Below are 21,637 nucleotides of genomic sequence, written 5' to 3'. Positions count from 1 at the left end.
TGCCACACTACCAATTTTGTCGCTTGCCAAACCACTTGACTACATACACCAGCCCCAGCAACACGGGGACCTCCACCAGAGGCCCGACAGTGGCCGCCAAAGCTTGGTCACTATCGACGCCGAATGTCGCTATGGCCACAGCAATCGCCAACTCAAAGTTGTTGCTCGCAGCAGTAAAACTCTGGGTACAGGAAAGCTCATACCCAAAGCCAAGTTTCCGTGTCACCAACAGCGTCACCAGAAATATCACGGCAAAATAAACGATCAGCGGAGCGGCCACCCGAATCACTGACACAATCTGATGCACCACGTGCCGGCCTTGCGAAGCAAACAAGATCAGGATTGTAAAGAGCAGGCCGATCAGTGACAGTGGACTGATCCATGTCAGAAACTTCTCTTGATACCATTTGCTCCCAGCCAAGCTGCGCAGTCCGAACCGGGTCACAATGGCTGCGCCGAGTGGAATTCCGAGAAAGACGCCAACACTCTTGGCTGCCAAGGAATACTGCAGTCCCGGATTATCTGCACCGCTGATAATTTGGATGAAGAAGATGGCCATCGGTGCAAAGAGAATCATTTGCAAGACAGAGTTGATCGCCACGAGGATCGCGCAGTACTCTCCATCTCCGCCGGCAAGACCTGTCCAAATTAGGACCTATTTAGATTAGCCGAAGATGTCTTTACAACGAAAATGAAACATACCATGGCAATGCATCGAGCAATCCCCACCAATATCAACCCTTCTCTCAACCCTTTTTCATCGGGAAGAAACGCCCACGCCAGGCCCAGCTACAACTTTTGTTACCCAACGCACTGACTGGATGTCCATGATGAAAAACATACCATAAACAGAGGAGCCACAATCCAATTCATCAGCAAGCTAAAAGCAACCTGGATCCAAAGCTTCTTGGCACGGAATGTTCGATGTAGAGTCTCATATCGCACTTTGCATAGAATCGGGTACATCATCACCAGCAAACCGACAGCTACAGAGATATCAGATTATAGACTATAGCATTTCGTGTGTAGGAAACTCACCAATGGGTACGGACACGCCGACAAACTTTCCCCTCTGCAGTGCGAGACCTGTACTGGGGACGAAGTTCCCGAGAATTATTCCTATTGCCATGGCCAAGAAGATCCAGAGGGCGAGAAAGCGGTCGAGAATACCGAGTTGTTTGAATGCGGACATGTGCTTGGTCTCATGGCTGTCACCCCCTCCAGCGTCTTTGTCATTGACAATTGATTTGGAGTCATGGCGTTGGTGGTCGGGAGTAGACGAGGGAGAGTTAGCCTCGAGGTCAGGCATTTTGAATTATACCTAGGTAGGGTAGATAATCAAACCGGGGACGATGCATTCTACATCTTTACGAAATCTAGATGCCATAGTTTTTGCAGGTCTCTAGCCAATCATGTTTCAGTAGTGACATTCACAGTTGGTATCACGTGATAATCCCGACAACGCGTGAGAGAGACATGAAGTGGTAGTAAGGGGCAGGTCTATATATGACCTGCGCAGTAAGAATAGCCCTGTAGCTTGACTTTCTAAAGTTGGAATCTCATTGAGTATGGATCTCCCGGATTATGAATGGAACGCGGATAGTCGGTCCGCATAGCCGCACGAAACTTGCAGAAATTAGACACACCTTGGAATCCTGATTCGAATGATCTGACCACAGTATAGTCCGATGCAACATAAACTAAAACTGAAACATTGAAAAGGTATCTGACTCCTGGGACATTGCCTTGGTGTCGTTGTCTAAGCCACCCATGATGACGCCGGATAAAGATTTTGTATTTAGATCATCCCTTCTCCAGTGGAGTCGCGGACACGGACCTGTTTACCGAGAATTAGCCGGGAAAAAGGCAGGGTCAAGTGCAGAAGCCGAGCAAGATATGAGAAAATCGGGCAGGGATCGGCTCATTCTCCATAATAAATCACTTCCATAGCGTAAATTTTTTAGTTTTTGCCGGGGGGCATTCGGCAAATGATTTGATATAATTTTCCCGGTCCTACCCTGGGCAATCTCCAGACTATGCACTCCAGGAACTGGAGTCCAATTGAATTTGGCCGCGGGGGAAAAAGAGCCAGTGAGTGACCTTGTGGAGGGTAGCCCGGCCTGGGGTGTCCCCACCGATGGACAGTGTCGGGCCGGACGGGTGCCGAGCCGATGGAACAAGGAGAAGTTGTGTTTATGACACTCGTACGGCCCAGGACAGTCTCTTCAAGTATAGTTTCTTGGGTTACATTCATAGTTTTATGCAATAATTGCTTCATCTTCTTGTCCTTTTGGTGGAGTATGCGTGTATTTCCATTATACTCTGTTTCGTCCCCGTACGGCGATATGTCAGTGTTTTTCATCGACTTTATAGATACAGGCGATGCGTCCTTGTGCCTGATGGGTTACACAAAACCACAATTCTGTGCTGTTTCCACCACTAAAATGTGGCGTTCATCTACCGTGGAAACTGGTGCTCCTAAGGGAAAACAGTGGAAAAAACGTTAAGAAAATCGTGTCGCACTTATTGGTGGACCCATGGGGAACGATTGGTCGGCAAATGGTTGTCCGATCCCGGTCCATGGCGTGCGGGGGAAAAACTCGGCATTGACGCCGAATCACACAGCGGTGTAGAGACGGGAAGCAAACGCACATGGAGGAGAGCGAGGTTGATCTTGGCGCGGAAATGGGCAGATCTGGCTCAGATATGATGAGAGAGGCACCCGGTCAAGAAAACCCGAGAAAATGACCCATCTTTCGCGAATGGGCTGATCCTGCAGGTCAATAGTAACTAGAGGGACCCTGGAGTGGATCGGCATCTCTGGAGCCTGGAGCCTCCGCACTCTCCCCGCGACCCCGATCTCCACGGCCGGCTGCCGCTTGGCTCTGGGACGGGGCCATTTCATCATTCTGAGAGCCCAGTGTTCAAATGATTTCTCTAACAATCAGGAAAATATTAAATATCTTAGAGAATATTCTTTATGAACGTCAAATCAATATAGGTGATACTAACGGATAGAGATTCTAACTACGGCTTGGTCGGGAAACCGTGGATCGGGTAGACAAAAGGAGAAGCCATGTGGAACCTAGGTGCCACTGCTACCGATATTGTACTCCACGAAGAGGACCAAGCTTTTTCTCTGAATGCCAACTATGTATCTGGGTACCTGGAAAGTCCTTTTCGCCACGGAAGATGAGGAGTTTCCCCATCGGGCAAGTCAGACGGAGATCACCTGTACGAAATTGGAAGTCTCTAAATTGCGCCCTTTCTTTTCCATCCGCGCGCTTTGCCACTGGACTTTGATGTATTCTGCAGTAGAGTGGTTCTTATGGATTAACGTGATATAGTTGAAGAGGACAATAACACTGTACACTGGAGAGTTTCTAGCTACATAAAATGCCATGTTCCTGAGATTCCTGGAACGGAGAATTGACGGAGAACGAGATATTGGCACGGACGTCGGGCGGGTAGCAATGGCTTAAGGCGCCGAAGTTTAGGCGGGAGCCGTGCTCGGCAGGCTCGGATGGAATGTTAGATTACTTGCAGTATGCTAAAGTGTGTTTTACGTTAGGGTCCTGTACTGTGTTGCTATTGTGCTAGGGTGGCGTTAAAGTTGTTGTCGAGTACCCGTTCCCCTTGAATCTCAGGGCAAAGGGGGCTATGTATTCGGCCTCCCTCGCATCGCCAGCCTCTTGCATTTGGACGCTAGGGCGAACTCCCACCAACAACAGTGTACAGATCAAATCGTGCAATTGATGCCAAGGCCCAATAGTGCCAAACAACGCGTGCTTGAGTGTCACGTCGTGCTCACGTCGGTCCGGCTATTTGTCGATCGCCTGCTACTTTCTCCACAATTCCAGGTTCCCCGTTTCTCTTTTATGGAGCATTACGACATGTACCGGCATCCCTGTCGGTCCCTTTTTTCTAATCCATTGAGGATTTAAATCGAGTCCGATCCCCACTGGGACATTCCGTTCCACGCCAACCTTCTACGACCTTCACCTAGCTGTGCGATTCGGTCCTCCCACTCCGTGAGACCCTGAATCTATCCAGCCTTTCACACCCCAGCAACCATGAAGCTCGGGTGGTTGGAAGCTGTCGTCCTGACGGCGTCAGTCGCCGGTGCCAAAGTGAGTGCTCTATTGACCGACATCTTTTGTTGAATTCAATGCTGACCGTGTCGCGCGACAGGACTTGGCGTACTCTCCCCCTTACTACCCTTCACCTTGGTCGACTGGCGCGGGTGAATGGGCCGAAGCACACAGACGCGCTGTTGAGTTCGTGTCAAACCTGACGCTCGCGGAGAAGGTGAACTTGACCACCGGTGCTGGGTAAGCACACACTTCCCGATTAGGAAATCCCGGTTATTTGAGACTAAGTATCACAGTTGGGAACAAGAACGATGCGTCGGTGAGACCGGTGGTATTCCCAGGTAAGTCTGAGAATAGAATCGAAGATTTGGTCAAATCGGAATGAGTGACAGGAACTGCGTGATTTAGACTTGGAATGTGGGGAATGTGTATGCAGGACTCGCCTCTCGGCGTTCGTGACGGTATGATGATTCCCATTTTGGGTGATCGGTTCAAGACACTAACCAGAAGCAGCTGATTACAACTCGGGTTTCCCCGCCGGTATCAACGTTGCTGCGACCTGGGACAAGAGACTCGCCTACCAGCGTGGTATGGCGATGGGCGAGGAGCACCGCGACAAGGGCGTGGATGTCCAGCTGGGCCCCGTTGCTGGTCCGCTGGGCAAGAACCCCGACGGTGGCCGTGTCTGGGAAGGATTTTCTCCGGATCCCGTTCTCACCGGTATGATGATGGCGGAGACTATCAAGGGTATGCAAGATGCTGGTGTTATTGCTTGTGCCAAGCACTATGTCGGTTACGAGCAGGAGCACTTCCGTCAGGCCAGCGAGGCTCAGGGCTACGGATACAATATCACCCAGAGTCTCAGCTCCAACATTGACGACAAGACCATGCACGAGCTCTACCTCTGGCCCTTCGTCGACTCGGTCCGTGCCGGTGTCGGCTCCATCATGTGCTCCTACAACCAGATCAACAACAGCTACGGTTGCTCCAACAGTTACACCATGAACAAGCTCCTCAAGAGCGAGCTTGGCTTCCAGGGCTTCGTCATGAGTGACTGGGGTGCTCACCACAGCGGTGTTGGCGATGCTCTGGCGGGTCTGGATATGTCTATGCCCGGTGATGTTCTCCTAGGTAGCCCGTACTCGTACTGGGGTACCAACCTGACCATCTCCGTGCTGAACGGTACTATTCCCGAATGGCGCGTGGATGACATGGCTGTCCGTATCATGGCCGCCTACTACAAGGTTGGCCGTGACCGTTACCGCACTCCTCCCAACTTCAGCTCCTGGACCCGCGACGTGTACGGCTACGAGCATTTCATTGTCAGCGAGGACTACACCAAGCTCAACGACCGTGTCAACGTCCAGCGCGACCACGCTGACGTGATCCGCAAAATTGGTTCTGATAGCATTGTCCTCCTGAAGAACTGCGGTGGTCTGCCCCTGACTCACCAAGAGCCGTTCGTTGGAATCCTCGGCGAGGATGCTGGATCTAACCCCTACGGTGCAAACGGCTGCACTGACCGCGGTTGTGACAACGGTACTCTGGCTATGGGCTGGGGCAGTGGCACTGCCAATTTCCCTTACCTAATCACTCCTGAACAGGCTATCCAGAATGAGGTTTTGACCTACAGCGCTGGCAAGACCAATGTCTTTTCCGTTACCGACAACGGAGCCCTGGACCAGATGGCTGATGTGGCTTCTCAATCCGCCGTCGCCCTGGTCTTCGTCAACGCTGACTCTGGTGAGGGTTACATCGATGTCGACGGCAATGAGGGTGACCGCAAGAACATGACTCTCTGGAAGAACGGCGAGCAGGTTATCAAGACTGCTACCGAGAACTGCAACAACACCATCGTCATCATGCACACCCCGAGTGCTGTTCTCATCGGCGACTGGTACGAGAACCCCAACATCACTGCCATTCTCTGGGCTGGTCTGCCTGGTCAGGAAAGCGGCCGCAGCTTGGTTGATGTCCTGTATGGCCGTGTCAACCCCGGTGGCAAAACTCCCTTTACCTGGGGCAAGACCCGCAAGGCTTATGGTCAGGCTATTCTCACTGAGCCCAACAATGGCGTGGGTGCCCCCCAAGACGACTTCACCGATGGTGTCTTCATTGACTACCGCCGCTTTGACAAGGATGACGAGGAGCCCATCTATGAGTTCGGTCACGGTCTGAGTTACACCAATTTCGAATTCTCCGACCTTGAAATCACCACATTGAACGCCGATAAATACACTGCCACCACTGGCAAGACCATGAAGGCCCCTGTGCTCGGCAAGGTCGGCCAGGCTTCCGACTATCTGTTCCCCAGTGGTATCAAACGCGTCACCCAGTATCTCTACCCGTGGCTCAACTCGACAAACCTGAAGAAGTCCTCCGGCGACCCTGACTACGGCATGAAGACCGAGGATTACGTCCCTGACGGGGCCCAGAACGGCTCTCCCCAGGAGCTCCTGCCGGCTAGCGGACCCTCGGGCGGCAACTCTGGTCTCTTCGACGAGCTGATCCAGGTCCGCGCTACCATTAAAAACACTGGCTCCGTTATCGGCGACGAAGTCCCCCAGCTCTACGTATCCCTCGGTGGTGAGGATAACCCCGTTCGGGTTCTCCGTGCCTTTGATCGTGTCACGATCGCTCCTGGCCAGGAGCTCGAGTGGACCTCCACCCTCACCCGCCGCGATCTCTCTAACTGGGATGTTTCTGCGCAGGACTGGGTTGTCAGCAACGCCCAGAAGAAGGTGTACATCGGTAGCTCATCGCGCAAGCTGCCCCTTTCGGCCGACCTGCCCTCGGTGCAGTAAATGCCAACCGACCTTGCCAAAAGGGTTGGATAAAACCCGACATGGGGTATATTTTCCTTGACTGTACAGACAACATTGCTTTTTGCATATAGCTCCTTTAATGGTGCTTCAGCGCCGTGATTATTGGACTTAAGTTCCAACAATGAACAACATTTGAACAATACTATCGGGCCTTAGGGCTCTCGTAGATCTAAGCTATCGCTGTGTGACCGATGACGCCACGGCCGCAGCCTCCAGACATTCTGGAAACTCCCAGAGACCAGATATCCCCACACCCAACACGTTATCAGCCAAATCCATCTATCAACCTTGGAAGATACCCCCAAAATGCAAGCCATCCGCATGCACCCAGCACACCAAACATGCCCCCATACTCCCCGAAAATGGACACAGACCCAACTCCGCACCCAAACAAAATTAGGCGACATCATACTTAACACAAGGCACAACAATAATCAGACACATGCTCACATGGCGTGAGATATACTGCCACTCGGACGCTAGCCCAGGCCAAAAATTCGCTGGCACAGTCGCCAACTTATTATCCGAGTCTGCCTTCAAGCCCCATGGTGAAGTCTTCGGCATGGCGCATGCGGACCGTGGGTCGATGTGGGCTGAGTGTGTCGTACTAGAGAGTGAGATTGAGCTGAAGCCGAGCACGTTGACTTGGGAGGAAGCGACTGCTTGGCCGCTTAGTGCGCAAGCCGCATTTGAGGCGCCTGGGCATGCTGGTGTTCTTCTACCTGATGATTCTGACAGGAAGGTGCTACGAGGGCAAGATGCCATGATCGCATCTGATGACGACTGGAAACAGATCGAAGACATGGCCACGCGGATTTAATTCTATCGAGAGGAGATGTCACCATTGGCGCGAAACTCGGAGAGTTCCATTTCGAGCAATGCCATTTCGAATGGGATTACCACGTACATGCAGACGTAGGGGCGTAGGTGGCGCTTGTTAGATAAACACGACATAATGACTATAGCTACGTTCAACCATACATACACGTTAGATTCGTGCTACTTCTAAGCCCGTTATTCTTCAAACTGTCAAAGCTAGAATCGGAGGCCTTGGGACTTGGGAGCTCTAGAATATGACCTGGATATATATATGATAGATATGAATAACGAAACTTTCCCTTAGTGGGTGGTTGTGGGCGGCGGGCACGAGCCAGACCCGGGCATTACATGCTTTGGCCCGATTGGATGACCGGGAAGGATTGGTGTTCTTTGTTGCAGAGAGATATCCTATGGTCCGGGCGAGAGATGCATACTATTATGCAACTGATTGGTACCTCGACCGGGGAAATTTGCGCTTATGGTGTGATGTTGAAGGACAGATCCCATTGAATACCGGATTTCCCCGAGCAGTCCTTGGCCTCTTGGCTTCTTGGCTTCTTGGCTTCTTGGCTTGACTTCCCGTGTTGGTGCTCACGGGCTCATGACTCAATGACTTCTTAGTGACTACCTATTGGCTCTCAGAGACTCTTTGGTAATACTCAGTATTGCTCGAGAGTGGCTGATTCCATCAGTCCGTAGCAGACTACCCAAGTCGCGGTTCAGCTATCTTACAGTGGGTAGTTCGTTGATAGCGCCCAGTCGTTTTTCCTGGCCTCATTGCTCGAGCACTGACCTCATTACAGGATGGAGCAGAAGAAATTGTCTCTACATCTTTATGTAGACTGTTTGCTCTGAAAAATTCAGATACAAGTGATGCTGTTCCAAGATCGCCATCAAAGAATTCGCGCACCGTCTGAGTCAAGTCATATTTCTTGGTTCCATTCGGACATCAAACCAGAATAAAGAACGCAAGACATAATTAGTCGGGTCTTGCCAAGGACCGGCGTGCTTCGCGTGCCCTAATGAGGAACATCTGCCACTGCAACGTCTTGGCGTTCTACATCAGTCGGGTCACGGCGCTTTAGGGGAAACATCATGACGATGGTGATGCCAGCTTGTAATATTGGACTACTCCGTAAGAGTATTACCATTGATGTGGATTTGGTCTGCGAATAGCTCGTTGAAAATGACCTTGGCAGACACATCTGCCGTTTGCCGGATAGCTTTCTGGGCAAGGGGAGTGCTAGACTTGCTACAACTAACTCAGCCTTGGAAACATCGTCTGCTAGAGAGCTGAATGGAAAGAAAGAAGCAAGCCAAGATGAAAGCCCGCATGCTTCCCAAGCCTCCAACGTTTGCCACGCCGTCGCCAAGAGATGCTATACCTCCCCGAGAGTCCGCCAAGTTATTACACACAACTGCCAAGCGTTTAGTCTGTAGCCGACAGAGCGGAAATTATTATTTCCAAAGCACGAACTGGGTCCTTTGGCCAGTCACGATATGGCCCATGAGCCGCCCCCAAATCTTACCCATGGAATCCCCAATCCCCGCCTCGCACGATGGCTTCCCCCGTATCTCGGCCCCCATATCTTGGCCATCCCCACGCACTGGGGATATCCGGTCATCTCGGGTTACCCTATCTGTCAATCCGAGAGCCTGGCCTAATAGGAGTGGTATATAAACGGCTGGCCGACATGGTCCCGCTCGTCGGTGTTTCGTATGATCCTCGCTATTTGCGCCGTGTGTGGACATGATGTTCGGTATTCCTAAATTCTTCGGCTGGAGAGGCAGGTCTCTCAACCTGGCTATCAGTTCTCTTGGCAGTCTTGATTTCTTGTATGTTACTACCGCTTCACACTTATACTTTCTTTACTTGCAACTAACTACAACAAGACTTTTTGGATATGACCAAGGTGTAACGGGTGGTCTGCTAGACCTACCGTCATTTATCAAATATTTTCCCGATATAAACTCCGCAGATCCGACCATTGACGCAGCCACCAGATCGCAGCGCAGTTTAAATCAAGGTATCTCAGTTTCATCGTACAATTTGGGCTGTTTCTTCGGCTCCATCTTGACCATCTTTATCGGCAATCCGCTTGGCAGACGGCGGACTATCTTCTGCGGCTGCTTGACCATGGCCACCGGGGCTCTATTGCAAGCCACCGCATTTAGTCTGCCACATCTGATTATCGGCCGCATCGTCACGGGGATTGGAAATGGAATGAACACAAGTACCGTACCCACGTGGCAGTCGGAGTCATCAAAGGCCCACGATCGTGGAAAGATGGTTATGATCGAGGGTATGCTCATTACGGCGGGCATCACTCTTAGTTACTGGATCAACTACGGTGAGTTGAAGGGAATTGATATTTTACCCGCGCCCAAGTGCTGATGATTTCAAAAAATAGGGTTTTCATTCATCGAAGACCGAGAGGTGGCCTGGAGATTCCCGCTAGCCATTCAGATTCTCTTTGCTGTGGTGATCTTCAGCTCCATTCTAAACCTGCCCGAGTCCCCTCGATGGCTTGTGATGCAAGGCCGGAACGATGAGGCTCTGGAGATTCTCGAATGTCTTAATGAGAAATCTCGGGATGACCCGTACATCATCAATGAACTTAGCTCCATCCAAGCAACTGTTAAGGAAATGTCCAAGGGCTCCTACAAAAGTCTCTTCGACATGAGTGAATATCGAGAATTCCATCGGGTGGCTCTTGCCTACATTAATCAGATGTTCCAGCAGATTTCTGGAATCAATCTAATCACCTACTATGTCAGCTACCCCAAATACGAAATCTCAAAGCTGTACTAACACGGTTCATTAGGCACCTGTACTCTATAGTGAAATTGGTCTGGGGAAAGGTAATTACCCGAAGTTGTTGGCCGCTTGTAACGGCACAGAGTACCTAATGGCTGCATTCATCCCTATTTTCATCATTGAGAAAGTTGGACGTCGGCCGCTGATGCTTTTCGGAGTAAGTCACTCATCTGCGCCTCAATTTGGGATCCTATAGGCTAACGAAGTTTCAATATCAGGCCGCTGGCATGTCGGTCTCTATGGCTGTCCTTGCGGGTACTAACTATCGTCTGACCGTACTGAACGATAGCCAAGCCGGTATCGGACAGGCGGTCTTCCTTTTCGTATTCAACACATTCTTCGCCATCGGCTGGCTTGGAATGACGTGGTTGTACCCGGCAGAAATTGTCCCGCTGCGAATCCGTGCACCGACTAATGCACTGGCCACCAGGTAAATGAGTATACACCAAAATACCCCTCTGAGTATGATCTAACTCTCCTCACCAGCGCCAACTGGATCTTCAACTTCATGGTCGTGATGATTACCCCGGTTGCATTCGACAGCATCGGGTATAAAACCTACATCATCTTTGCTGTTATGTACGATTCCCGTCAATGACCCCGAACTTGAACTGACGATGATAGAAACGCATTTATCTTCCCCTTTGTCTACTTCTTCTTCCCCGAGACGCGCTACCGCTCCCTGGAAGAGATGGATACCATCTTCAAGAAGTCTACAAATGTGTTCAATGTCGTGTCCATCTCCGTCAAAGAGCCCTACCGCTACGATAAGCACGGTCAGCTTAAACCAGAGTACCTCGAGGAGGCTATCCGCCGTGAGAGCATCCGTCATGACAGCGTTGATGTACACGTTGCGGGCGAGAAGTTCGACAGCGACGAGAGCGGTAATGAGGTTAAAGCCTAAGAGATTGAACGACTAGTATGGTTATACAGGTTGACTTGGTAGAACGAATGAAGTCTAGAGTATCTTCTGTGTGATCAGAGATGTTATCTTCGATGAGAGAACAGGCCCGTATGGAGTCGTGGCATTGCCGTGGCATTGCCGTGGAACAGCCCCGTCGTGCCACTAGTACTGACCGACGATCTACATATAGTTAGAGTAGGCGTCGGAGCGGTCCTAGTTTACGGCACATTCCAAGAAAGGCTAACGGTATTGGATGGAGCTACATTAGCCGCTCACATCGACAACTCGTGCTGAGCACCGAGGGCCCAAGGAGCGCCCATTCTACTAGATCCGGCCGCCAAGCATAATTTGTCTTCTCCTGTCAAGCCAATGAGCGACTGTCAAGAGTGTAAAAAGATTGCCCGACCGATCGAACACCTGCGATCACAGCAGGTGAATGATGTCAGGGACTTCAAGCGACCAACCAACGACCAGCCATCACGAGCGTTGAAGTGACGGGTTTCCCCGAGCTCGGCATCCAGAACTTTAATGCCCCAGTTTCGGTATTTTGGCAAGCTTCGAAACTCCCGAAGTACCAGCATAGCGGCTAAATGGCCTCTTTATAGCACAATTACCCTCTCAGCCCCGACCCTGCCATCCCTCTCGGCTTCAGTCTGGAGCACAACTTCCCGCCGACTACTATGAACCTCAGGATGGGCTAGCAATATTATACAAGCTTGCCTGTTGTCTACCCTGTGAGGTAAATCGGAAAGTCATCAAGCCAATCAATCTCAGGAACTCGTATTTTCCTGCCGTTGGACCAAAACAGCTACCACAATGGCTGGTGAAACCGGACCTTTCAATATGTCTCGCGCAATGGCAATGGTGATGGCCGGATTGTTTACTCTCGCATGTTATAATGTGCTAGAAATCAGCATTTCGATCTTCACCACCTTCCGACGCCGCAGCGGCCTCTACTTCTGGAGCATGGTGGTCGCTACACTGGGAATACTTCTCCACGCCATTGCGGGATTCCTTCGCTACTTGGCACTCGCCCCTAATTTTACTATGGGTTTGCTGGTCTGTATCGGCTGGTATGCTATGGTAACCGGCCAGTCCGTGGTGCTCTATTCACGCCTCCACCTGGTGACCACCCATGCGCGCTATACTCGCTGGGTTCTATACATGATCATCAATTTCTTCGCCTTGCACATTCCAACCACCGTCCTCTTTCTCGGAAGCAACCACGGCGTCAACGAATTCATCGAGCCATTCAATATCTACGAGCGCGTCCAACTGACCGGATTTTCGCTCCAAGAGACAATCATCAGCGCTCTCTACATCTGGGAAGCAGTTACCGAGTTGCGACTTCTATTGGCCATGAAAGGCCCCTGCGGCCAACGAGTCATCTCAAACGTCGTCATCGTCAACGCTCTCGCCGTCTTGCTAGATGTGACTCTTCTCGCCACGCAGTACTCCGGTTATTTCACCATTCAGACGACCCTCAAGCCGGTCGTATACAGCATCAAGTTGAAAATGGAATTCACGGTCCTCAATAGTCTGATCGCCGTGGTCCGCACGAATCCGTCAAATATTGAAGATTTTCAACGATTACACATAGAAGATCTCAATATTAAGCCGAGATGGAGTGGTGACCACTCTGATGGGTCAGCCACGGCCGATACCCCTTGCGCTGATGACCACAGTCAACGGCAAAAAGCAAGCAAAGAATCGCCTTTGCAGACGCATCATTCCTGGGTTTCTTCCAACAATCAATTAGGATGCGTATGACTTCTCCAATATTGACCTTTTAATAAAAGTTTGTCACCAGCTTCCAATGTTGCCTTGACTGTTCTTTTTCCTTGCTCGGGTATGGTGCAGCTTCATTGTACGATTAGACCATTCAGCGAATTCAACCGCCATAGAGCCCTGGGAATGCTGGCAATTTCCAATCAATAAATTCAGAAGAGGTATATAACGAAAGCCGTATTTAGTCGATGGCACAAAAAACGCGAATAATGCACATCGGGACCCACGGCGTCCCAGGCCAGTCCCGATGAATCAAGGTGTTGTTTATTACACCGTATCGATGCTATCCCCTTCTTCGCCCTTCCACCAGACCCAAATTGCTTCGCCCCAGATCAAAGTCTCCAACAAAGCAGACACTCCTATAATGACAAGCACCAGGATCTTGAGCTTTTTGCGGAACTCAAGGGACTCGAAGCTCATGGCCAGTTGACTCTCGATGGGCTTTGTTGGGTCTCGCTTTGGCTGCTCATGTGTTTCACTCATGCGCAGGGCATGTGTTGTGAAGGTGGAGGCCGACGGTGATGGTCGGTATTGTCGAAGTGGAGTGCGGGGAATGGCGGCTAAGGTACGGGTGGAAAGTGGAGGTTGGATCTGGGCCCGCCCCAACAGGCTGCTCTTGGGGCCTTTGAGAGATAGGCGGAGGGTGTTGATGGCCAGACTCATCACGGAAAGAGCCTTTGCTAGTGGTATTGTAAGGGTGAGAAAGGCGCGACGTGCTTCGCGGCTGGTGTTCAGGTGAAGTGGCGGGGGTCTGTTCGCTGGAAGGTGTCACGCGCACGCTAGTACAGACGCGTCCTCACGCCCGATAGGCGCCATCGCCAAAAAGGGTTATAGAAATATATGGAGATCTAGAAACATGGAGAGAAAAATCTCTTTACAGATGTCTTTACAGATGCAGCCTCTAGGGAGATGTCCGAGATAATTTTGAGCGAAGAAAACTATCGCACTATCGCCTACCATACCCATGCCGGTGCATTCCACCCGATTGTCAATTTGATTTTATTAATAATTTACACCAAATCTTCAACCCTTGAAAGGATTTGGCACTCCAAGTGAATTAATATCTCGGACGTCAGGGAAATATCTTTTCTGGACGGGTGCATGGACCATCACACCCTACCCTCCGCATTTCACCCTATCATGGTCACAATCTCGGCTCACTAGTTGTATTATGTTGGATCTACCAGGAAACGACTCGATCTAAGGAAGTTGGAGAAGTGGACTGAATGAAATTTCGTCCGAGCTGATCATCTATCAACGTTTTTGAAACTTCCCCCTTCACTCTGAGGGATGGCGAAAGCTATCAAACATAGCCTTGAAACTCGACCCTTCCCTCGCAAGAAGCGCTCTGGGTGTATCGAATTCAACCACTCTGCCTTGCTCCAAAAATGCAACCTTGTCATAGTCCAGAATTGTATCAAGTTTGTGTGCAATAGTGATGATAGTATGGTCTTTGAAGTGTGTTCGAATTACCTGTTGCATAAGTTTGTCTGTTTCGGAATCCACGCTGCAGAGTGTTAGATGAGTCCTTTAACTTCAGAAGAGGGGACACGAAAAAATCAGTGATTTTCATACCTGCTAGTTGCCTCGTCCATGATGACAATACGACTGGGCTTGCATAGAGCTCGGGCGAGGCAGAATAGCTGTTGTTGTCCATGCGAAAGCAGACCCTCGGACATGTCTTCATCCAAGCCCCCTTTGGACTCAATGTACGTCCATAGATTGACCGCCCGTAGTGCATCGATGATGGACTCATCTTTCAGATCTCCCTGAGGGTTGACATTGAATCGGATAGTACCATGTAAGAAGAAGGCTTGCTGTGGGATGGTGTTTAATCGAGACCGAACATGCGATCTTGATACTCGTGAAATGTCCACATTGTCAATGAAAATACTTCCACTTTTCAGGTCGAGAATTCGCAGGAATGTGGAAATTAGTGATGATTTACCACTGGGAAGAGTTAGAAAACTGGGCTAATACAGAGAGGCAAATGAGTTGGGAAGGGTAAACCAACCTTCCTGTTCTACCACACAGAGCAACCTTCTCACCGGCTGAGATATTCAGGTTGATATCTTTCAGTACTGGCCCTGAGGATGCACTAAATGCAGATTAGTATTGGTAATCTCGTGGCCATGCGTAAAACTTACTCATATGAGGCTGACACGTTCAACATCTCGACATGTCCATGCTCCGGCCAGGAGTCTGGAAGAAGTTCAGTCTCAGAGTCCAAATCCTCTGTCCGAGTATGTCGCACGTAAGAGCGGATCCGGGAGACGGCACCGATTGAGGTCTCAAGCCCAGTCCACTCCGTGACAAGCGTTTGTAAAGTGGAGCTGAAATTTACAATGTTAAACAGCGCAATACCCAAGAGATTCAACGAGCTCCCTCTCATCGACGTCGCAACAGCAATGACAACAATAGCAATACCCGCGACAATCAAGTCAAGCACCAGATTCAACCAGCGCTGTATGCAAATAAGCGTATAATATGGGCGCTGCGAAGCATCGAGCGCAATTTGATTCTGGCGCTGATAATGCTCCACCCACCCGTATGCACGAATGCTCGGTAGACCACTTAGTGCCTCCAAAAACTGTGAGAAGAGAGGAGCTTTGGCTTCAATTTCCAGGAGCCGGATTTGGCGAGATGTGCGAACGTAGTATCTGGCGACGTAATATACGGCCAAAATGCAAACTGGAATCACAGCTGCGGTGATATATGAAGAGCCAAAAAAGACAAGGAACCCTTCGACAAGACAGCCGAGAACAGCCTGGACTGTACTTTCAAATGCTGATGGAAGTTCCCCGTCGATCAGTTCTAGGTCCTGGCTGAATCTATAGAGCAATCTTTGTTAGTGTTGTGAAATTTTCTCAAAAGGGATGAGATAACCCTTGCCTGTTTGTGGTCGCTCCAATGTCCGTCGAAGTCAAGAAGGACGTGGTTGCTCTATTATGATCGTCAATGAAGAACTGCATGATGGGAGCTTCAAGATTGACTCACTTCATGGTCGTGCCGAGCAGAATCTCGTGGAATTGACGAGCAGTCTTGGGCACAATTATCATCTCAAAGACCCTGAATTGAAAATCAGCCAACGCCCCTCGGGAGTCATCACATTTAAGTGTCAGCATACCAGTTTGCAAGGAACGATGAAAGGAGTGTCAAAACTCCGAGGGCACTGTATCCGCCTAGCCAGTATCCGATATTACCGTTTGGTCGAGCCTCATTTGCGACGGTCCACCACTGGAGCCATATTTCTGTCGGCAAGTCAGCAGATATTTAGTGACAAAGAAACACTCGGACTCCATACGTGGGAAAATTAGTGCAAAGGTGAACAGCACTGAGCAAAAGAAGAACAAACTGAGAAGCGGCCAGCCAATATTCTGAAAGTAATACAGATAAATTGACCAGTCGCCGGCTTGTCGGCTTGTGGTGTCCGTCTCTTGATCCTCCAAGCTCAAGTCTTGCAATGTTTCGTCATCAAATACAACGTCCGGAGCTCTCGTGGTACTCGCTCTTGTTGATGTGCCGGCGAGAGTACTGACGTAGCCGTTGGAGGCCATGAGATCCTCGTACGAGCCTTGCTCAATCAATTGACCGCGCTCATTAAGAGAGATGATAAAGTTGGCGTGTGAAAGATGATGCGCTGGTATTTGTTAGGCACGTTTCATGAGGAACGGGGAGTCATTCCAACCAGAATTTGTCGCCATAATAACGGTCTGAGCGGACTGTTCTACAAGACCTTGCGGCCCGAAGACTGAGCTCAGAATCGAGTTCTCGGTATCTCGATCGAGGCCTGTCAGGGCATCATCCAAGATGAGAACATGTTCCCTTGAATATAAAGCCCGCGCCAAAGCCTGTACGGGCAACAGTCAGCCACGCCATAAAAAGCAAAATAAAGACGTTGATTTGCTCACAACTCGGATCTGTTGTCCTCCACTAAGTCGGGATCCCCGAACACCGACTTTGGTTTGGTCTCCAGCCGGAAGCTGTCGTAGATCAGCCTGTAGGGCGCATGCCTGAACAATGCGGTCATACCAGCGACTGTCCCATTGAGAGGCGCCCACAATGTTGTGTTGAACTGTACCAAATGTAATCCACGGAGACTGACTGCAGTAAGCCGAACTCTGATAGGTGGTGGATACAGTACCGGAACTTTCGGAGATCTCTCCCAGTAGCATCCTCAACAATGTCGACTTTCCACAACCAACAGGGCCAACAATCATGGTGATTCCTTTGGCTGGAATATCAACACTCAAGTTGTGGAGCACCGGCTCATCGTCAACTGACCACCCCGCAGATACATTGCGGATGATTGCACAGAATGGCCCTTCTCTGGACCGTTTGATGATTGGCTCCACATCAATCAGTGTAGGGGACTGAGGACTATGGGTCAAGCGGCAATCAACGCGTTCTGTCTCAAGAAGATGCTTTTGAATTCTTTGGAAACAGTTGACAACTGCCATGATGTCCTCTGACCCAACGACAAAGGATATCATTGGCTGATCCAGAAGAGCAAATAGGGTCAACGCCGAGAATGCCATGCCGTTAGTCAATGTAGTGCTCTCATGTGCTTGGGCCAACAGGATATAGACTCCAAACCCAAAGACTGGGGCTAGAGCCGTGGATACCCACGCTACGTAATGTCAGTCAACAAAATTTCAGACAGAATGGAAGCTTGAACTTACAAACGGTTATAACAATGACGGCGTATAGTCGAAATAGGAATGATGCCTTGATTTCCTGTGATCGCAGATCTCGTATGTTGTTTGTAAACGTGTTTGTTAACCCCGTCATCTTGATATTCTTCATTACCCCAAGGACTTTGGAGGTCACCGCAACGCGCTCCTCAACAGCATCAAGCCACGTGCCCTGAGCATTACCGGATGCGATTGCGAGCGGGATTCCAGCAACCATACACACTGTTCAATTTCAATCAGCTTGAAAATTTAATGCCTTATTCTGAAGTGTCTACTTACCGACGACGACGACCGTGGATGCAATTGTTGCAACGTTCAATAGACGTGCCAGCAGCCATAGGGAAATTACAACCTCGGTGAAATTACCGTAGATCTCATGGACGTCAAGGAGACCATCTCCAATCCGTTCGATATCGGTGCTCATCAAAGTCACCGCTGTCGCATCTGATATGGCCGAGGTGCTCATGCGAAGCGTCTTGTCGAAGATCAATGTGACCAGACTCCCCCGGATCATGGCGATGAGTCGGTACACCTTGTGCGTGTAGACAGCATATGAAATCTAAAGAGAAAAAGAAAGAAAAACAGATGAGCTTTCTGCCGTTGAAGTTGTTGATATGATATTTGGAGCAAAGTGTCAACATACCGCAATTCCAACGTATACAATCGCATATGCTGCAACGAGGCCGCGGGCGTAGTTGTCGGAATTGACGTGCTCAGGCTCGGTCATGAAATCCAACACTCTTTCAACGAGGAATGGCTGCGCAAAAGTGAAGAAGGTATAGCCAAGGCGTGGCAAAACACCTGCAAGGAATGCCCATTTGTAATGAGAAGCGAAGGTCCACAGCAATGCGTTGGGTCGGTATTTGTTGGCTTGCGTCTGTCAGCCTCTCATCATGTTAAGCCCACAAACTACATATTTACCGTTCTTCCATTTTTCAATAAGATCCTGAGGATTCGACGCTTCTTTCATGTCTTCGTCCAATTCGGGCAGGGACTCGACGGTAAGAGTTGTCTTTGATCCCTTCCTCAGTAAGCCATTCAGCCACCAGAATAGGCTACGACTGAAAATGCCACTCGTCGCTTCGAGAGCGCTTCCCTCGAATGGCTTCTTCAGCAGCGCTCTCTTCTCTGTTGACTCGAGAACAAGAATGACGACTTTGCCGATCCAACCCACGGCAAACAAACTTGTCATCAGTCGATTATGTGGCATAAAAGAGAGAGTCCGCAGACGCGCAAGGTCAAGCAGAGAATTCAGCCCCAGGAAGCCGCATAGAATTGTTGATGGACGTAGGGAGCGCACATGCTCGAGATGTGATAAGTAGATGACGACGAGGAAAGCGAATAAAGTTGCAAGAGCTGTTGGTATTGTCGCCCTCGTCTTGGGCGCAGACGGCTGAATCCAAAGAAACAAAATGACGAGTTGAAGAGCTACATGTAGTAGAAGAGAGATCTAAATACGTGCCAGTTCAGCCTATTGACCTTTGGTGTCACACCCGGGTTGGAAGTCGCACCTCCTTCGCTGCATACAGCCATGACCGATTGACCTTCTCCGAGGCTCGACGGAGAACCCAGATACGAGCAGATGCTATGAGAAGAAAGATGGAAATTGGAAGCAGAGTCAGAATTGACTCTTCAAACAAAAGAGTAAAGTCAAAGCCATTGCGGCAAGACCCGGTGACGACCGGGCCGAAGACGTCCTCGTCAGCCACGGAGCACGGAGCTCTTGAAAGTGACATGAGGGATATGACAACGCGCGCAATGCAATGTTGGAGCTGTCCATGGGGAAATGAAGCACTTTTATTAACAAAGGGGCTGAAAATAAGACCGGGCTGTCATCAGAGACTCGATGATGCCTGGCCAAGTGTGGGTCCAGGGTCCAGAATGGAGCAGCCCGATTGGTCGGCTCCCCGTCGATCGTTCCAAGCTGGGAGCCCGATGAAATGATGAGTAATCTTACTTTTATCCGAATTCCCGGTTCGTCGCGCCTTGCTTGTCCCACACTGCCCCATTGATCATGAATGAGATGGTTATCTGACATGATTTCCCGTGGAAATGGTGAGCCTTACATGTTGTTGTGCATATCCCTTGTGGTTCGGAAATCAGGCCTCCAAGCCTGCCATAATGACAACCCATGAGTCATGAGAGATTACCTAAGAAGTGGAACTGACTGAAAAGTGGAATATAGATATTATACAATTGTGTATGCCATGGTATGAGCCGGTGGGGGAACAGGGTGACAGGCTATAGCGTAGACAGGATCTGACACGGAGGTGCAAGTCGCGTTGTCATCAATTGACCATCAAAATAAAGCATCTATCAAATTCCGATTCACCTGAGGAACAGTAGATTCACCCTTAGGTGTATGTTCCTTTTCAGAAATTAGATTGAGAGGCCAAACTATCGTCCACTTCCATTCAAGAGGCATAATACTGTTAATACCACGTACCTCCCGTTCGGGGATACCCCGGAGCCACCAGATATTTTCGACCCTTTTGCCCAAAGCAAAAAAGTATGCCAGGATCGCCAAGGCCCGTGGTCGTTTCTCGTAGACAAAATCCAGAAATTCACTGGGTACAACCGGTGAAAATCCGTTGAATAATTTGCGAATAATCCAGTCGGGCTCGTTGGTCTGTACAGACATGTATAAGCGCTCCAAATATGCGATTGTCCCGCTGTATCCCTTTTCTGATTCCTCATTCATCTCTTCCTCATCTCGACGATAGACCAGGAGAAAATGGAACGGATTGTCGGGGCCCTTGTACGAACCCTGGGACCAGATAGTTGGCTGGGCGAGAAGTAACGGACAGAGACGTGAGTTCGACTTGACCAACTGATGATAAACCTCTTTCAAGACGGTTCGGATACCACGAGCCATTGAGAGCCATAATAGCGGGGGCTCGTAGGGCTCCGTGCTAGGCTCTGACCGTAGAAACAGAGTAAACAGCGAGATCAATACTGCGTTCAGGCAAACTGACTCGCTAGTACTGCCGTCAAGCTTGGCCGTCACAGGGCGATGCCACTGAAGAGCAGAATCGATATAGGAATGATATACGGGCCGCAAGGCATTTGCCTCCTCCGGAAGAAGGGAGGCACGGTGTGCTGCACCAATGGCGAGTAATGTGAAGGAGAGGTTCATATTCAAAAGCCATTTGCGGAACAGCCACAGCCCACATCTCACGGACGCCCGCTAATTGGGCCGAGCTCATGGTCTCTGCAGTGGCGGTTACCCAGTGATGCATGAGGCGTAACTCAAGGACCCGCATTCCCCCAAGCTCTGGAGAAGGCAGCGAAGGCTTGGGATCTCCTTGGGCTACGCGTCGTGTCAGTGGGGTGGATGGCTTTTGCTGAATAGGATTGTAAACACGAGTTGTCAATGATGGGTACTCGCACACTACACCGTGACGGGTGCAGTGACTGCATTGAGGTCGCTTCTCATCGCACTGCCGAAACGTTGGCATCTTGAAGGAAGGTTCTCACAATATACACGGATACTTACCTTGACTTTTCGTGATTTGCATCGAAGACAACCCCTGGTGGATTTTCGATGACTCAATCGCGGTGGCATGGCTCTGCAGCAGTATACCGGGCCGGTAGAAGCCTGACGATTTCTCGGATTCGCAAGCACTCTTCATGGGGTTCAGCTCGGTTTCGGTTTCATCAGTCCACCTGGAAAAGTGGATGTTCGCAAGCAGATTTAT

At 50.1% G+C, this 21,637-nt stretch overlaps 8 protein-coding genes across 8 annotated transcripts; 4 read left to right on the top strand and 4 right to left on the bottom strand.

Moving 5' to 3' along the window:
- Window positions 1–7: 7 nt before the first annotated feature.
- Window positions 8–1,309, bottom strand: N7498_001164 (arsenic resistance protein; the record flags this gene model as incomplete). Its single annotated transcript, XM_058448227.1, has 4 exons — window positions 8–655; window positions 703–789; window positions 844–986; window positions 1,039–1,309. The coding sequence occupies 4 exons, from the start codon at window positions 1,307–1,309 to the stop codon at window positions 8–10; spliced, it is 1,149 nt and encodes a 382-aa protein (XP_058313638.1).
- A 2,764-nt stretch (window positions 1,310–4,073) lies between these two features.
- On the top strand, window positions 4,074–6,895 carry N7498_001163 (beta-glucosidase; the record flags this gene model as incomplete). Its single annotated transcript, XM_058448226.1, has 5 exons — window positions 4,074–4,130; window positions 4,192–4,331; window positions 4,388–4,432; window positions 4,500–4,552; window positions 4,605–6,895. The coding sequence occupies 5 exons, from the start codon at window positions 4,074–4,076 to the stop codon at window positions 6,893–6,895; spliced, it is 2,586 nt and encodes an 861-aa protein (XP_058313637.1).
- A 463-nt stretch (window positions 6,896–7,358) lies between these two features.
- On the top strand, window positions 7,359–7,736 carry N7498_001162 (uncharacterized protein; the record flags this gene model as incomplete). The annotated part of the gene is made up of 1 exon (XM_058448225.1): window positions 7,359–7,736. The coding sequence occupies one exon, from the start codon at window positions 7,359–7,361 to the stop codon at window positions 7,734–7,736; it is 378 nt and encodes a 125-aa protein (XP_058313636.1).
- A 1,749-nt stretch (window positions 7,737–9,485) lies between these two features.
- N7498_001161 (sugar porter family MFS transporter) lies at window positions 9,486–11,457 on the top strand (the record flags this gene model as incomplete). Its single annotated transcript, XM_058448224.1, has 7 exons — window positions 9,486–9,571; window positions 9,629–10,086; window positions 10,147–10,508; window positions 10,561–10,710; window positions 10,772–10,983; window positions 11,040–11,132; window positions 11,178–11,457. The coding sequence occupies 7 exons, from the start codon at window positions 9,486–9,488 to the stop codon at window positions 11,455–11,457; spliced, it is 1,641 nt and encodes a 546-aa protein (XP_058313635.1).
- Window positions 11,458–12,273: 816 nt separating this feature from the next.
- Window positions 12,274–13,227, top strand: N7498_001160 (uncharacterized protein; the record flags this gene model as incomplete). Its single annotated transcript, XM_058448223.1, has 1 exon — window positions 12,274–13,227. One exon carries the CDS (start codon window positions 12,274–12,276, stop codon window positions 13,225–13,227), a length of 954 nt encoding a protein of 317 aa, XP_058313634.1.
- A 285-nt stretch (window positions 13,228–13,512) lies between these two features.
- On the bottom strand, window positions 13,513–13,908 carry N7498_001159 (uncharacterized protein; the record flags this gene model as incomplete). Its single annotated transcript, XM_058448222.1, has 1 exon — window positions 13,513–13,908. One exon carries the CDS (start codon window positions 13,906–13,908, stop codon window positions 13,513–13,515), a length of 396 nt encoding a protein of 131 aa, XP_058313633.1.
- Window positions 13,909–14,523: 615 nt separating this feature from the next.
- On the bottom strand, window positions 14,524–19,675 carry N7498_001158 (P-loop containing nucleoside triphosphate hydrolase protein; the record flags this gene model as incomplete). Its single annotated transcript, XM_058448221.1, has 15 exons — window positions 14,524–14,752; window positions 14,821–15,195; window positions 15,260–15,343; window positions 15,393–16,088; window positions 16,132–16,188; window positions 16,243–16,314; window positions 16,373–16,496; window positions 16,550–16,885; window positions 16,934–17,096; window positions 17,157–17,875; window positions 17,928–18,161; window positions 18,219–18,498; window positions 18,583–18,809; window positions 18,861–19,389; window positions 19,451–19,675. The coding sequence occupies 15 exons, from the start codon at window positions 19,673–19,675 to the stop codon at window positions 14,524–14,526; spliced, it is 4,350 nt and encodes a 1,449-aa protein (XP_058313632.1).
- Window positions 19,676–20,238: 563 nt separating this feature from the next.
- N7498_001157 (Zn(II)2Cys6 transcription factor domain-containing protein) lies at window positions 20,239–21,605 on the bottom strand (the record flags this gene model as incomplete). The annotated part of the gene is made up of 4 exons (XM_058448220.1): window positions 21,436–21,605; window positions 21,167–21,411; window positions 20,992–21,126; window positions 20,239–20,958 (listed from the first exon to the last, which is right to left on the bottom strand). Exons 1-4 carry the CDS (start codon window positions 21,569–21,571, stop codon window positions 20,239–20,241), a joined length of 1,236 nt encoding a protein of 411 aa, XP_058313631.1. The 5' UTR covers window positions 21,572–21,605.
- Between the last annotated feature and the right edge of the window lie 32 nt (window positions 21,606–21,637).

This window comes from Penicillium cinerascens (assembly GCF_028974065.1).
Source record: "Penicillium cinerascens strain IBT 15544 chromosome Unknown contig_16_segment0_segment0, whole genome shotgun sequence".
In the NCBI taxonomy this organism is placed as follows: Eukaryota; Fungi; Ascomycota; class Eurotiomycetes; order Eurotiales; family Aspergillaceae; genus Penicillium; species Penicillium cinerascens.
This window is presented reverse-complemented; position numbering and strand designations above follow the sequence as displayed.